The following is a 14,901-nucleotide window of genomic DNA, read 5'->3' on the forward strand; positions in this document are numbered from 1 at the left end:
AAAAGCTACCAATTAATTGTTCTCATGATCGAATGACCTTTTGGTTAATATGTGAGAATTATAACCACTCAGCCACCTAGATTTAATAAGTAACTCTGGATGTCGAAACAATAATTATTGTAAAAATCTTGTAAAGTTTAAACAGATGGAAATAACATAATACGCCTTCAGTATGCACAAGATGACAATATTGTAAAGGTTGTTCTGAAAATTGAGAGATACGATTTAGAAATATGAATACATTTCTAGTTATTTCTATGTTTCTAGTTTAAGATTAACTATAAACCTTAAACAAAGGTCACTAATTTAGAATAAACCTAAATTTGTCATAAACATAAAAGCGTTTGATGATCAATAGTTATCAATCAACCACATTTCAGCATAATGAATTAACCCCTACATCCACGGACTGAATCAGCATGGATTCCATTATTGCCATGGCGATGATTGTCAGTAATTAGTCTAATTCCATGGGTTTCCTCAATTGTAACCCTGATAATTAGATATTTGATCACAATCAATCATGTTGAACAATTGGATTTTTGAGTCTATATTCAATAACACGAAGTTCATTAACAATTAAACTCAAATAGGGGCACTGTTGTATTTCCATTATGCATATTTTGACCTAATCATTTACACACAAATATTAAAATGCATAAGTTTTTTGTTTGAATACACACAATATGTTCGAATAATTTATTTTATTTCCATAGTTTTGAAACAAACCACTAATACATGTAGATCTTATTACTCTTTATTGTATACTCTTGAACCCAAATAATTTAAAAACCATTATAGACTATGGTTAACAATATTAACACCATTCCATTTGTATAATGAAAACACTAGAAAAGAACTCACAAACGTTTTGAGTTTTTTTTTCAAAAGTTGCGTTGTGGTTGTTGTTGTGCTATATCATTCAATCTAACGTGTATATTTTAGATGGATCGATAATTAATACGAAATAGCACAAAATAACAATGAAACATTAAGATGTGGAAGTTAATGTTTAATTTAATAAAACCTCATTGTTGCTACATTCATAAGAAAAATCATATAATAGTGCAGTTAGAAATTTCTACGAATATAATAACACTAGCTGAGTACCCGTCCTTCGTACGGGGTTGGCATATAAGTGCAAAATGTTTATTGCAGTGTTATACTCTAACTTAGCTTTTGCAATGGGGTAGGACACATTTGAACAAAACTGTTTACTATAATAAAATTTACGCTATACTATAGTATTACACATCTACCATAGCCATAATGTTCTACCACTGCACCTAAACAATAGAGAAAAATAAATAATTAAAACTTTGCAAAACATCACAAATTATTCATGCAATTAAAAACATAAACATAACAGTAAACAATCCTACTTTGACAGTTAGTTCTCATTGCCAATCACTGTTTTTTGTTGCTACTTAGTTCAAAGTTCAAATAAGCTGTTTTCATAAATGGAAAAAAATAATAGTGCTGCACCCTGTTGGTAAATCTCATAACTTTTTAATACTTTCCATATCATAGAACCAACTTTTTTAGTTGAAACAGCTGACTAAATTCTTTAATTCCTTTTAAATATGAATACTCATAAGGTTAACATGGGGAACTACAGAGCCACTGGGGCGGAGCCCGAAAGGGTTTTTGAGATAAGAATATGCCTATATGTTAATCGGGAATATGAGGTATCATCATGCAAAATTTCAGCCCAATCCGTCCAGTAGTTAATGCGTGATTGAACTTCAAACAAACAAACAAATACACAAACTTTCACATTTATAATATTAGTGATTAAACACCTACCTGTTTTCGTAGCGTTTATCAAAAGGAGAGAAGAAGGTAGTGAAGTGCCGTGTTCGTTGCGAGATACTACAAAGATATTATACAAAGCACCTCGGTCCAGTCCCCGTACAGTGGCGCTTGTTTCTGAAGCGTTTTGTTGCTTAAAACAAATAAAAAATATTTATTCATACAAAAAATTGTACGGGCTTATTTGTAAATTTCTAAGGGTCATACATTTTGTCGGGTTTGATGTTTTATAGACTAAAATGCGAAACACCTTTTATCGAAATTTCTCTCCGTCTTTTTTGAGTCTATGGGCTACTCACAATGCGGGTACTAACTCCAAAACACAGGATGAATGGATAGAAGTTAAACTTATTTTTCCGAACCAGTATGGGACTAATTATCTCCAAGTATAAAAAAAATACCCTACATTATCAGTAAATAATATTAAAACATTCAAAATCCCGGTTTTTTATTCCACTTATTTTTTATGAAATGAGCTTTTTGGCTGACTTAAGAACATCTGGTCTTAGTAAGTAAAAGGCACATAAAGCACATAAAATACTCATCCTTCTTTTATCCCTCGTTTATATTCGTAATAAAGTATGTCCTTTCCCTGACCAGGTCCAAGTTATTTAAGAACTAGAATGGATAACTGCAATAAATGATTACAAGTCAACAATAGTTTACAAACAACGATGCAACTCACATTGTCCAGTTTAAGTAGAGTTTCGTGTGTGGACGTGTTGTCTACTTTGTTGTAATGTATCACGTAGTCAGTCACGTTGCTGTTGTCACTGGGTGGCTCCCAAGTCAACGTGACCTCGGAGTCCGTGACGTAAACTGCGTGAAGTTCTTGTACTGGACCTGGCAGCAGCCCTGTGCCTGCAATGGATGTTAATACCATGATAAACAAGATGTTGTATCTTTGTCTTAAACCTTAAAAGGTAATATCTAAAATAAGACCTAAACGTAGATGTTTACAAGTGATTTAAACCAGTTATTGTTATTACATGTATTATATAATTTATTAAATTATTCATCACGTATTGTTCTATTATTCATAATTCAACTATATCCTCCTTTCTGAACCTGAATCGCTAATATTTTGTAAATAGTCAAAATATATATTGTCACTAAAAACTACAAACACGGATTTAATTTAAAAATTCTTATGAATTTGTTTGAAACTTATAAGTAGATGAAACAAAGGTTTTCGTTTTATTCTATATCAGCTAATCGGCAGTGTAAATAAGGAAATATGCCTTTCCTTAGTATATTATCATTGTCCTATTGACTATGTATTTTCAAATAATAATAATAATAATAATAATAATAATAATAATAATAATAATAATAATAATAATAATAATAATAATAATAATAATAATAAAACTCAAGTTTTATTTTTATGACGTGAGAGTTTATGCCATTTGTTCATGTGCTATTAAACAAGTGTCTGGCCCAAATTAATAGCCTTTGTCACATATTTTACATTATAGTTCATATTACATTTATTATAAAGCAAAAAGTTTGACATGATTGTAAATATATCTAGTAGTGCTAAAAGACGTTTTGTATTATATTGGCAGGGGTGCCCATCCCCCCCTAGACTCATGACGCACCCCCCCTCAATTGAGCAATAGCCCCCCCCCCCATAAATGATATACACAACAAATGAGAAACATTATTCCCCCGCCCAGCACTATTTGTAAAACTATAAAAGAAGTTTTATAATTTTTTTAGATATTTAAAATTCAAACCCAGTTAATCTATAACAATAAAGTTATAGTTTTGTCTGTACATTGCTCAGAATTATACATATTTTGGGTTATTTATGTTTTATACAGTGAAGAAGTTGAAACATGTCTTATCTCCATTAAGTCCGTCTGTCACGGCCCAGAAGGCATTTTATGCAGCCTACTCAAGTACTCATGGCCTACGCTGAAGAAAACTAGAGTACCGATTATGATTCTAATGGTTTAATTGTATCCACAGGATTGGCGAGAGAGTCCTTATAGCCATTAAAATATGGCCTCACTATTTTGGAAATAAAATAACGGACGATTAAGATTAAAAATACAATTTTGTGTGATTTTTCCAGTTTATTTTCTCCATGTTTACTACATACGTCATTAATTTATGAAATACTACTAACGTCATATATGAAATTACGAACAGCTGTTTTGATAAAGATTCCTTTTCCTAGCTGTCACTGATATGTTAACATAAATGTTCTTTAAGAATACTGTGTAGGCCCTAACCATTTCCGATCACGTTTTTAAGCAAATCCAAAACCAAGTGAGATTAGTAACAGTGTGGCTTTGGCTTACATAACGGGTTTGATTTATAACGAGTACTAATATGTAACTGTAAATTAAACTAAATAACTAGCCATCATCCAGGTCGGGAATCGGAGATTCTGTGTGTATCAAGTTGTACTTGAATTTTGATTACAGGGAAAATACCGTGAATCAGTGTTGTACAGGACTGGAATACTTAATTATCTTTCTATATAAATAAAATTAGAGTTTTATAAGTCACCTCAATTTAAGGAATATTTTATTGCCAAAATATCCATAACGAATTGTCAGCGTCTTTCTCGATATAACGATCCCCTCTCCCTCCCTTTAGAAACATCACAGCTCCTTTGATGAAAATGAAATGGAAACAACGCTTGCGCCAACAATCGTCTGCTCCGTTATACCATAGATAAAACATTTTGGTTAGTCTATGGTTATACACTTCTGTCTGATGTGCGCTATGTTACAACAGATTTCAGATACAACAGCTGGGGAATGATGACGATATAATGCTTAGTACACTGTGATTGAGTGATAACCATGGTAACTTTAGTAAGGCTGTGTTTGGCCAATGAGTAGGCCTAAGGGCCGGTACACACACACCGACTTTTGTCGTGTCCCTGTACGACTCAAGAAATCGTATATCTGCACGACAAGTAGAGAAACAAAGTAGGCAATGGAAGTCGCATGGGAGTGTACACACTAGTGCGATAGCAGTCGTGGAGGTGTCAAAGTCGTGGACGACAAATTTCGAGTCGCGCCCTACACCGACTGGGGGTCCGACAGGCAAGTCGTGTCGTATGGGCTCACGACTGTTTTGAAACGTAGCGGGACATGGCGTTATATGGCTATCGCGTCGGTGTATACACACTAGTGCGTTTCGGGACACGACTGCGGGGCGCCACACTGGGTTTTTAGCTATTAAAACTTGTCTACGACACTAAAATTACAAACGTTCAAAAACTATCTATTTAGTGATTTTAGACGTTTTCCAAGATGCTATCATGGCAACGGTTGTGAGTGGTTGAGTCAAGTATTATTAAATTTATGTAGGCTACTTCAAAATAGGTGAATGATTGTAATTTTTCAAATAGTTCTACATTAAACAACGTCTTTGTTGATTTTTAACCATAGGTGATGTATTCAATGGGCATTAATTTTGACAGTACAGCCGGATAGTCCGGTCATTTTGTAGTCCGGCCGGTGGTCCAGTCCCGAGGTGGCCGAAATAGAGAGAGTCTACTGTAGGCCTATGTAATTTACAAAAATAACTTATTGTAGTGGTAACTTATTGTAAAGGGCATCACAAATTAACCAAAATTAACATTACCTTAACTGATAACACATATAATTAGACGAATTAAGGATGTATAGCCTAATGAAATGTGCATAAATGGCATTACATAAATTCTTGTTTATTTTTGGAAAGTGTTTTCAAAACGAGTTTTTTTACAAAGCAACGACTAAACTTTCCATACACATTCATTCTGTTTATACATGGTTGTATGCCTGGGTTAGCTGGGTTAGTAGTCCTAAAGCCAGTAGAGTTCGCCGTTGTGTTTGCTGAGTCGTATACCGATACGACAACTGTCGTGAGGTTACACGACTTTGTCGTATGCCAGCACGACACGAACAGTCGTACTCACATGCGTCCAAAGTCGGTGTGTGTGTACCGGCCCTAAATATGGCGACTTGTTGAATTTGTGTATGAATTGAAGAGAAACCTATTAATGAACAGAAGAACAAAGAAAGAGAATAACAAGATTGTTCTCGTTACATTCTTTTTAAGAGTGTTTTAATTATCTCTAAATATAATTTTACACTATTTATTTCTTATCTATCAATTCCTATGCTGTACAGCACCTATCGGTAGCCTATCTGTCTATCATGAGCAGTACCTTATAACACTTTCTAAAGGTTCCTTTAATATTTACGTTATTTATAGCAATGTAATGTTTGGCTAGCGATTAGTTGAGTTTGAGTTAGCTACAATTTTAAACGTTGCCGTTTGTACAACTGAACCAAGATAAATGATTTGAAATTTACAATAATAATGATTGTGCAATATTGAATTTCGTTTATAAAAATGTAAATCGTGACTTAATGGCTGTTTACAGCGTTTTAATGAGTTTGTCATCTGTTTTTATACTATATTGGATTAACCGTATTTTTCATTCCCCCCTCTCCCTATTAACTCAGGTAATCGAGTATACACAATAGTGTAAAGTATTGTAGCCTATGCTACTTGCTACTTGATTGTATTTTAACGAGCTTTATGTCAACAAAGGTGTAGCTGGACGTGTCTGTACCACTTGTTATCTTTTATGTACCACAGCAGTTGAGCCATCCCGTGCGCTCCCTCTCTTAGATCTCACGTCTTGCTAATTTTAAATAATAACTTTCTACACGAATCCTAAACTATCCTAAAATCCTATTTTAACTAATTTAATTCAATAATATAACTATTGTCATTAATTATCCACTTTCTATCTGGCGATTTCGTAATGTATTTTTGATTGTCGTCACGTTGAACACTGTTGCAATTAACTTTAGCCCCCCCATTTGAATTTTTTGAGCCCCCCCCCAAGAATTTCAATGACGCAGTCTGCGTCACGGCCCCCCCTTGTGGGCACCCCTGATATTGGTAATAGAGCAGGTAAACTAGTAAAACCTATGTTAATTTTCTTTTACAGTTTATACCCGCTGTTTGTATCCACCTAAAAAACGGACAGTTTTCTTTGTTTATTATAGACACCCTTTTACATTAGTTCCCTTACTACGAGAAGATTATAAATACAGTAAATGCAAGGACTCTGGTTGTTATGATAAAACATGTTTGTCTAGAAAATCATTCGACTTCACTTGTATTACCTGATTTTTAATTTAACGTATCATTCTATTGTTTACTGACGTTGAGTAGTTTCGTAACAAACCTTCTTCAAAACACTGCACGATGTTTCCAATGTAAGGGACACACGAGGACACGGTGACAATCACCGACTCCACGATGACCCCTGAGCAGAGAGGCAGACATGCCGGGGGCACTCCCCGCCTGGCGCAGCAGCCCCTGTGGTTCCGCCCTCCAGCGCCACACCGTAGCAGCTTGGAGAACTCACTGGCACACACACCTCCGAGCGCCTTCAGCTTGGTCATGCTGGCGTCGAAGGAACAGATGGGCATACACATATCACTGAGGCCTGCCTCTACACAACACGCAGTCACGTTGTAGTCCTTCACTGACTCCTCTTCTGAAGCATCCTTCAGCTGAAAATATAAGAGGTAAATATTCAAACCTGTCCGTAGTTTTTTTCTTGAAAATAACTATCAGAAATTCAAATTTTGTTGAGAAACGACAAGAAATTACAAGGAATGACAGAAAGACACACTTTTATCGTTACATTTAACTTATACCGATAAGTATTCAATCAGTAAAAACATACTTATTAATCAAAAATAAAATATGAGCGTAGGCTATATCTCCTTAAGTTAGCACGATAAAAACCATGTTGATTTAATTATGTTAATTTACCCATCATAAATGTAAAAAAAGAGCTATTACGCCCAAATGCACCTTAGGAAATCCTTAATCAAATATCAACATATTGGATTACGAAATGGTTATATTATTGATTAACAATAATGGGTATGCATTTATTAAACCTAACCAAACAAAAAAAAAACATATTCCTTATTTCATGAGTTTGTAGAATATTTATTTTATTAATGTTCAACTTGAACCCGATAAAAGGTTCTCAATGTATTAAACTGTCGGTAAAAATCATTTAAACATTATCCTCCCGCTAAGCCGAAGGGTTAACTCAATTGTTAAGCAAGCTAATGTAGCTTAGTATCGGGTGCTTGGCGTTGATTGATCACCTTGCTCTCCGTGCTGAACACCACTCTCTGTGAAGACTCCCCCACGCCGTGGGTGTTGGCAGCAGAGACGTACACCTCGTAGAGAGAGTCACTGGTGAGGTTCTCTAGGACATAGGGCGAGAACACCTGCACACATAGGCAACATAGGCATTAGAAAATGTTAAATTTCAATGGTTACTAAACATTTGATTTCAAATACATCATTCATCCAACTTCCAATTTTCACTTTCTTCTAGGTCTAGTCTAGAATTTTTTAGGTCTAGTCGCCTAGTCTCCCTTTGTAATGAAAAGATACATTGAAAGATGTTTTGTTCCATATTTCAGATTAAACTAGATACATTTCTGTGCTTGTTGACTTCAAATGAGTTGGAATTGCATATCTTAACTTTGAAATGCTTGTTTTATATTTAAAATCCCTCAGGAGCAGAAACTGTACCTCTTAACCTCTGCTCTTCGAACTGTCAAATTTAAGTATTTACAGCTGACTTAAATTGATATATTTACATTCTTCCAAAATGTAAACATGGAAAATTTGGTAGCCTATGGGGCGTAGCCCAAGGGAAATATGAATATTAAATTATATAATATTGCATTTTCATCCATTTGTGAGCTATGTTTCAAGTTTAAAGTCTCTAGCTCATCGGGAAGTTAGTTTAAAATTGATTGCAAAATTTGTACCCGACTAGAAAGCGAGCTAATAAAAACGTTTTAAAAAGTCCAACAAAATTATTTGGTCCTAGGTCCTAGTAATGAATAGAATGGAATATCATTTTATATTTTATTCCATCATAAACATGCTGACAGTTTTATATAGAAATATGAATAAACTAATTTGTATACTGTATTAATAAAATCCAATAATTATACATTAACTTAAATGCCATACCTTTGGTGTCATTTTATACTCCTGCTCCTGCAGTAGCCTGTAATGCAGGTTGTAGTGAGTGACAGTGTCGCCAAGAGTCTTGGGTTTGCCCCAGTGGACGATGGCGAAATTTGTCTCAACATTGGACACTCTCAAACTGCTAGGTTGACTAGGGAGGACTCCGTAGCCTTGCATTAGGCAGTTGGAGTAGGTGCTCATGTACTTTACACACCTAGAATACATATCAGTTATATTAGCCCGACGATTTAATAAATTACCAATATATGTTACAGTAAAGCAGGGTAAATTTACGTATTTCTTTGATTGGAATGTCAAAAGAACGATGACATTTTGTGTTGTATATTATACTGCTATTTTGGTGTTCTATTTTTTGAGGTTTTGCAGCGGATTCCATCAAACCCGACCCTTGATACTATTTTACTTTGATTTTTTACTAGATAGCACCATTATTTGATATGGCAATAGCAAATGGCATCTAGGTCCAACATTTATCACGCCAGGAATCAAACGTCAGGATTGCATATATAATATACGTTAAAAGAAAATACAAAATTACACTAGCTATTTTAGTGCAGAGAGATTTTAACAACGAAACTCGACATTCAAGACTAAAAAAATATTGACATCAGAGGTTAAAATTAAATTAAATTCTTAACATCATTGGGCATATTTTGAGCATAATTCAAAAAGTTAAGTCAATTGTCGTTAAAAAACTTGGCAATTAATATTTATCAAATAATTGTTACAATTAAACGTCATGGAATTATGTATGTTTAAAATATATACGTTAAATAAATAATAAAATTACGCTAGATATTTTAATGCAGAGATAGTTTAACATTGGCATCAGAGGTTAAAGCTGAATTAAATGCTTAAAATCATTGGACTAAGTATATTTTGAGCATAATTCAAAAAGTAAAATATTCATAGGTCGTTAGAGAACTTAACAATCATTACAATACATTAACACTTTATTAACACTATTCCAAATCAAAATTTATCAAATAATTGTTACAGTTAAACGTAATAGGCTACGATTCTATGCTCACTTGAAGTAACTAAAGTCCAGCTGTGTAACGTTGCCGGAGCAGAGGTCCTGGCACAGGTCTGGTAGACCGCGGGCTCTACAGCATGGCCTGTGGTCCACACCGTTGGCGAGACAACTGAAGGTCTGGCGGGCCCAGGGAGCACATATCATCAGATCTGTCACCTCAGCCACAGACGACTGAGGAATAGTGCACAGCTTGTCCAGGCATCTGAGAGTGGAAGCAAATTTTAAAAACGTATGCAAATCAGAAACTCTCAATAAAAGAAATTGCTTTATTGTCATGTTCGTTTTTTTTATTTACTCACATGGTTAACTCAATTTTTACAATAAATACATGAGTGGCAAGTAACATGATGAATATTTGAAGATTAAATGAAAAAAACAGACAAAAACACGTTTCAGCTAAATTTGTTTGAGGGATATTTAAACCACAAGCTAGGGAATAAAATGGATGAAATATTTGACGGTGCTTGAAAAATAACACATATGTCACAATAACACATACGTATCACACATATGTAATGTATGATGTTAAATAAATGTCACAGAAATCATTCAATATCACTTAGTTCATCTCGTAGAGTAAAATTTGTCCGGCTAAATATGTGTCAAACATTACCTCTAACTTCATGGATAAGAGGGGCTAGATTTATTATTTTGCTCAATGTTGTATTGTGATTGATTATATTGGCTTGTAAAACACTTTTAGGCCATGAGTAGCCTTCGGTGCATAAGATTAACAAATGAATCGTTGATTTAAACAAGGCTGTATTTAATTTGCAAATAAAGTAAGGAAATGTTGTGACACTCAACTGTGTTGTATTTTACTAGTATTATCAATTAAATCTTAATCGTGTATACATTATACCCTTAACTGGAAAACTTTGAAACTTGCAAACTAGTTTACTGTTCTTCTAGTACACTTTAAACACTTATCACTAAGATTCCCATTAATCTTGATCAAATCCCATTTAATGCACTTACTACAGTATATGTGACCATGTTCAAAGAATCCTAGTTCATAGCTAGTAATGGTGAGGTTATGATGATATAGGAACTATTGTGGATCTTTAAATTAAACTTATTTTTCATAACTTTTTAGTAAACGAGACATTTAACGATGTATCCATCTGCTTGTAATCTTGTGGTAAGAGAAATCTAGTTAAAGGAGGGATTAGTCCTTAAAATTAGCATAAGGAAACATATTAGATGTAATCTTGAAATTTGTGTATAAAAAAGGGTTGAATAAAAATTTCTAACATGATATTTAAATGTTAAAAGACTTTCATCATTTCAATTATTTTATTGTCTCTTTTCCTTTCTAAAATGAAACATAAGGGTGTTTTTGCTATACTATTATTACCACTGCAAGTTATGTGAATTAATCTTGGACTGTTTTATGTTCACCCCCCAAACTACATTAAGCTCAAAAATTCTAAACATTTGTTCAACTTCTGCTTTACAGATATTTAGTACAAATTGTTTGTAGTTTCATTTAGAGAACTTAGGAATACTATTAACTAGCAAGCTCACAGCCAATACTAACGTTCCGTGCGTGATGCCCTGTTCCACACAGCAGGCCCGCACGTCAGGCAGTTTGGGTGGCTTCGCTGTCGTGACCGGCTTGACCTGACCAGGAGTGAGTGTCAGTGTGCGGACGGCGTTGGCGGGCAGACTGCTCCCGTTCTCATTCCACGCGGTCACTGTCACCTCATACATCGTCAGAGGCACTAGGTTACCTACGATAGCGTTGTTTGTTTGCTTAGAAACCTGTCAGAATGAAAACATAATTTGTAATTTGAAATACCCGTGGGGATAGAAAGAGGCTTCTTAGTCATTTGACTCAGTTAACCAGTGACTGTTCTGTCAAACTTCGTGGTCTGAAGTAAACAAGTGGTTTGTTGCTTAGTCAAAATGTTAGTGTCTTGACGTGCTGCTGTTCTATATACACTTACTTATAAACTGGCTTTAGTCTTTACTTTTGTAATATATGCATATAATGAGTACAGACATTCCAACTTTGAAATTACATTTTGATTTCTTTAGTTTGTCTCAGATCACAATTTTAACCATATTATCGCAATGCATTAAATAATTGGCTACAAGTTCAAAAAAACTAATCACTCTGAAATAGTATAATTTGTATTAGGCCTATTTCACTCGATTGCTTTTGAAATTAAAAATAAAAGCTTACCGTAATTTAAAAACAAAAAATATCTTTATTATTTATAAATCCATGATACCTTAAAATTTATTTACTCCATCAGTTTTACATTATAGGCCCGTTTCAATATTTATATTGTATGTATATTTTGTAACACAATATATGTATATATTGTAACGGGCCTTTAATGTAAAATCAATACAAATAAATTTAAAAGAAATTTGGATTTTTAAATAATAGTGAGTGTACCTACCATCGTCTACTGACCTACCATAACTTGTAGACTTTTTGTACAATAAGAAAACAAAATACTTGGTTTGCCATGCCAAGTTTATATAAATTAGATCACACACCTTAACAGTAATTTGTACGGTGTGTGGCGTGACTATTGCTTGACTAGAGTTTTGTGTGTCAGTTTCGGCGATGTTGGCGTCGAAGGAGCGCAGCATGGTGACGTTCACTACGTACTGAGAGATGGTATCAGCATTGCTGAGTGGAGGCAGCCATGACACTTGCAGTGACGTGTCACTCAGACCCTCCACCTCCACGTTGCGTGGCTGACTAGGCAGGACCTCTGTAAGAGATCCGAAGTTGTACAATAAATATGACGAAAGAGTAACTAGGGATGGAAACAGAAGATTGGTTTTGAGAATGTCAGGTCTACAAATCAGTTGCTAAATAATTGGCTTTGATGGAAAGTTTCCTTACTACAAATCTCATCAGTAGTGACAATAGAAGAATATGATGACACTTTAGGCACGTTTTCCCCATAACAATAACATGGTGTGCTTTTTTTGACCACTTTTTTAAAAATCCAGCCCACGGCCTATACAAGCCTATATTAATGTTCAATACCATTGTACAACTTCATTACTATTTCAAATCCACATGCATTCACATGTGTATTCTCAAAATCATCAACTTGACAGTGCGAGTTTGTACGCGAACTTGGGTGCGCTCCCGGCGTAGGCATGCTCCCGACCTATGGCCAGGCTTCTCGCTCCTGACCCATGGTCGGTCTTCTCGTCTCTAGTGGTAGCTCTTGATTAAGTCCTGGGTGGGTGACCTCCTGTTGAAGTAATTTCTAGTTAAATTGTTTAAACTTTTTCAATTTCAAGCTAAAAATTTTGAAAATTTCAAAAGTTTCGAAATTTTCTAAAAGTCTATAAATGGAAGTGACATTCGGGTGATATTTCATTCTGGACCATGAGGCCCACCTGTCAACACTGCTCCGTGTCGCTCTCCACCAAAAGTAACCTGATTCGCCACTACAAGGTAATTCATAAAATGAAGGTGAAACTGTGCAAAGTTTGCAATTTAATCTGTGATAATAACGCGGCTTTAAAATCACATATATTACAAAGTCACAAGACTTGTAATTTCTGTAAAACGAATGTTGTTGGATATTTTAAAAGACACGCCAATTCTTGCATAAAATGTCCATATACAATGATTAAATTTGTTATTCGTTGGCCCAAAAACCTCGCTCCACAAAAAACGGCACCGACAAACTATACTACTCTCATCTCTACTCTAACAATCTCACGATATGGATGTAATGATGTAGCTTTGACATTCATTGCAATATATTTACATCATGACCATTTTAAGATTAATCAAAGAAGCTTTGAACCATCATATTTTTGCCTTACATCTTTCTCCCATGTTAGAGGAACATAGAGCACACACAACACTGCAAAACATCACTCACCTATTCCATAGACGATACATGAAAGTGTTTTCTCGGTGTAGGCAGAACAAGAGAAGTGAGTCTTGATGTTGTCCGTGATGACAGTGTATTCTCCTCGACACACATCCTGACATATGTCGGGTACTCCCTCGTCCACACAGCACTGCACGTGGTTACGTCCATCTGAACAAATGTACTTTGTCAAAAACTCACTAGAGTAAACAAAAAATTTAGTTTAAAAATATTTTTTTACATTTTTGCTATAGAATACGCAATAAACTCTAGCCTTATAACACGAGTATCATAAAGTATAATACGTAAAAAAACACAGATCTTAAATATTTGTGCAATTAGTGAGCAAAGTTGCACCTTTTAAACGTAAAACAATACGGACTAGACAAAATACTTAATTTTTTTTAGTATAAAAAGACACTTCAATAACAAATTATGTTTATATTTTGTCAATTGCTGTTGTTTGATACAAAAATCTTAATTTAGTGTAAACAAGCTTTTGATCAACTATTAATAATTAAATACAATATTGTGAAAACTAAACAATAAATTCTAGTATAGATTTTAAACCAAATTGTTTAAATACTAGGCAATTCTTTGTAAAAGGATAATGATTGTGAAAGATGCATTACTATTGTTAATTCATTAGTAACCCTGAGTTTGTTTTAACTTTTCATTCAGATTGGGAAAAGTAAAACAGCTGTCAGTAAAGGCGAAGTAAGCATTTCCGCTAGTTATTGAGAAATTAGCTGTTTATAATCCAAATCAAGAGTACAAAATGACAATTTTATTACTGTACTACTGTCAACAAAATATATAATTTAACCAAATTTTTCAGTACAGTAAGAATTAATAAAATAATCAGGTTATATTTTTTCAGCTACATTATGATAGACATAGACATAGACATGTTTTATTCATGAATTGGGTACAAATTATACATGTACATCTCAATCGTCAAATACATTATATGGTCTAGTAACATTTAAATCAAAACGAAAAATAATTAGTTAAATCTATTTTATTCTAAAGATTTAAACAAATAAGTCAAATAAAAGTGCCATGTTGAATGAGATCAGGCAGACAGGAATTCTTCGGTACTGTAAAACTCACCTTCCACCAAATAATTTTTCA

The 14,901-nt window shown here is 34.3% G+C and overlaps 1 protein-coding gene across 1 annotated transcript in view; it reads right to left on the reverse strand.

The window, feature by feature from the left end:
- LOC128989639 (Ig-like and fibronectin type-III domain-containing protein 1) overlaps nt 1–14,901 on the reverse strand; it is a 148,336-nt gene that overhangs the window by 17,033 nt on the left and 116,402 nt on the right. The window contains exons 7-15 of the mRNA XM_054411592.1: nt 13,777–13,938; nt 12,419–12,639; nt 11,448–11,671; nt 9,903–10,109; nt 8,854–9,064; nt 7,968–8,093; nt 7,025–7,355; nt 2,498–2,673; nt 1,807–1,945 (exon numbers count right to left, since the gene is read on the reverse strand). Of these exons, the coding sequence (XP_054267567.1) occupies nt 1,807–1,945; nt 2,498–2,673; nt 7,025–7,355; nt 7,968–8,093; nt 8,854–9,064; nt 9,903–10,109; nt 11,448–11,671; nt 12,419–12,639; nt 13,777–13,938 (1,797 nt within the window). The remainder of the gene's footprint in view (nt 1–1,806; nt 1,946–2,497; nt 2,674–7,024; nt 7,356–7,967; nt 8,094–8,853; nt 9,065–9,902; nt 10,110–11,447; nt 11,672–12,418; nt 12,640–13,776; nt 13,939–14,901) is intronic.

This window comes from Macrosteles quadrilineatus, unplaced genomic scaffold, assembly GCF_028750875.1.
Source record: "Macrosteles quadrilineatus isolate MER2022 unplaced genomic scaffold, UCM_ALF_1.0 Scaffold_3__2_contigs__length_128488019, whole genome shotgun sequence".
NCBI classification, from domain to species: Eukaryota; Metazoa; Arthropoda; class Insecta; order Hemiptera; family Cicadellidae; genus Macrosteles; species Macrosteles quadrilineatus.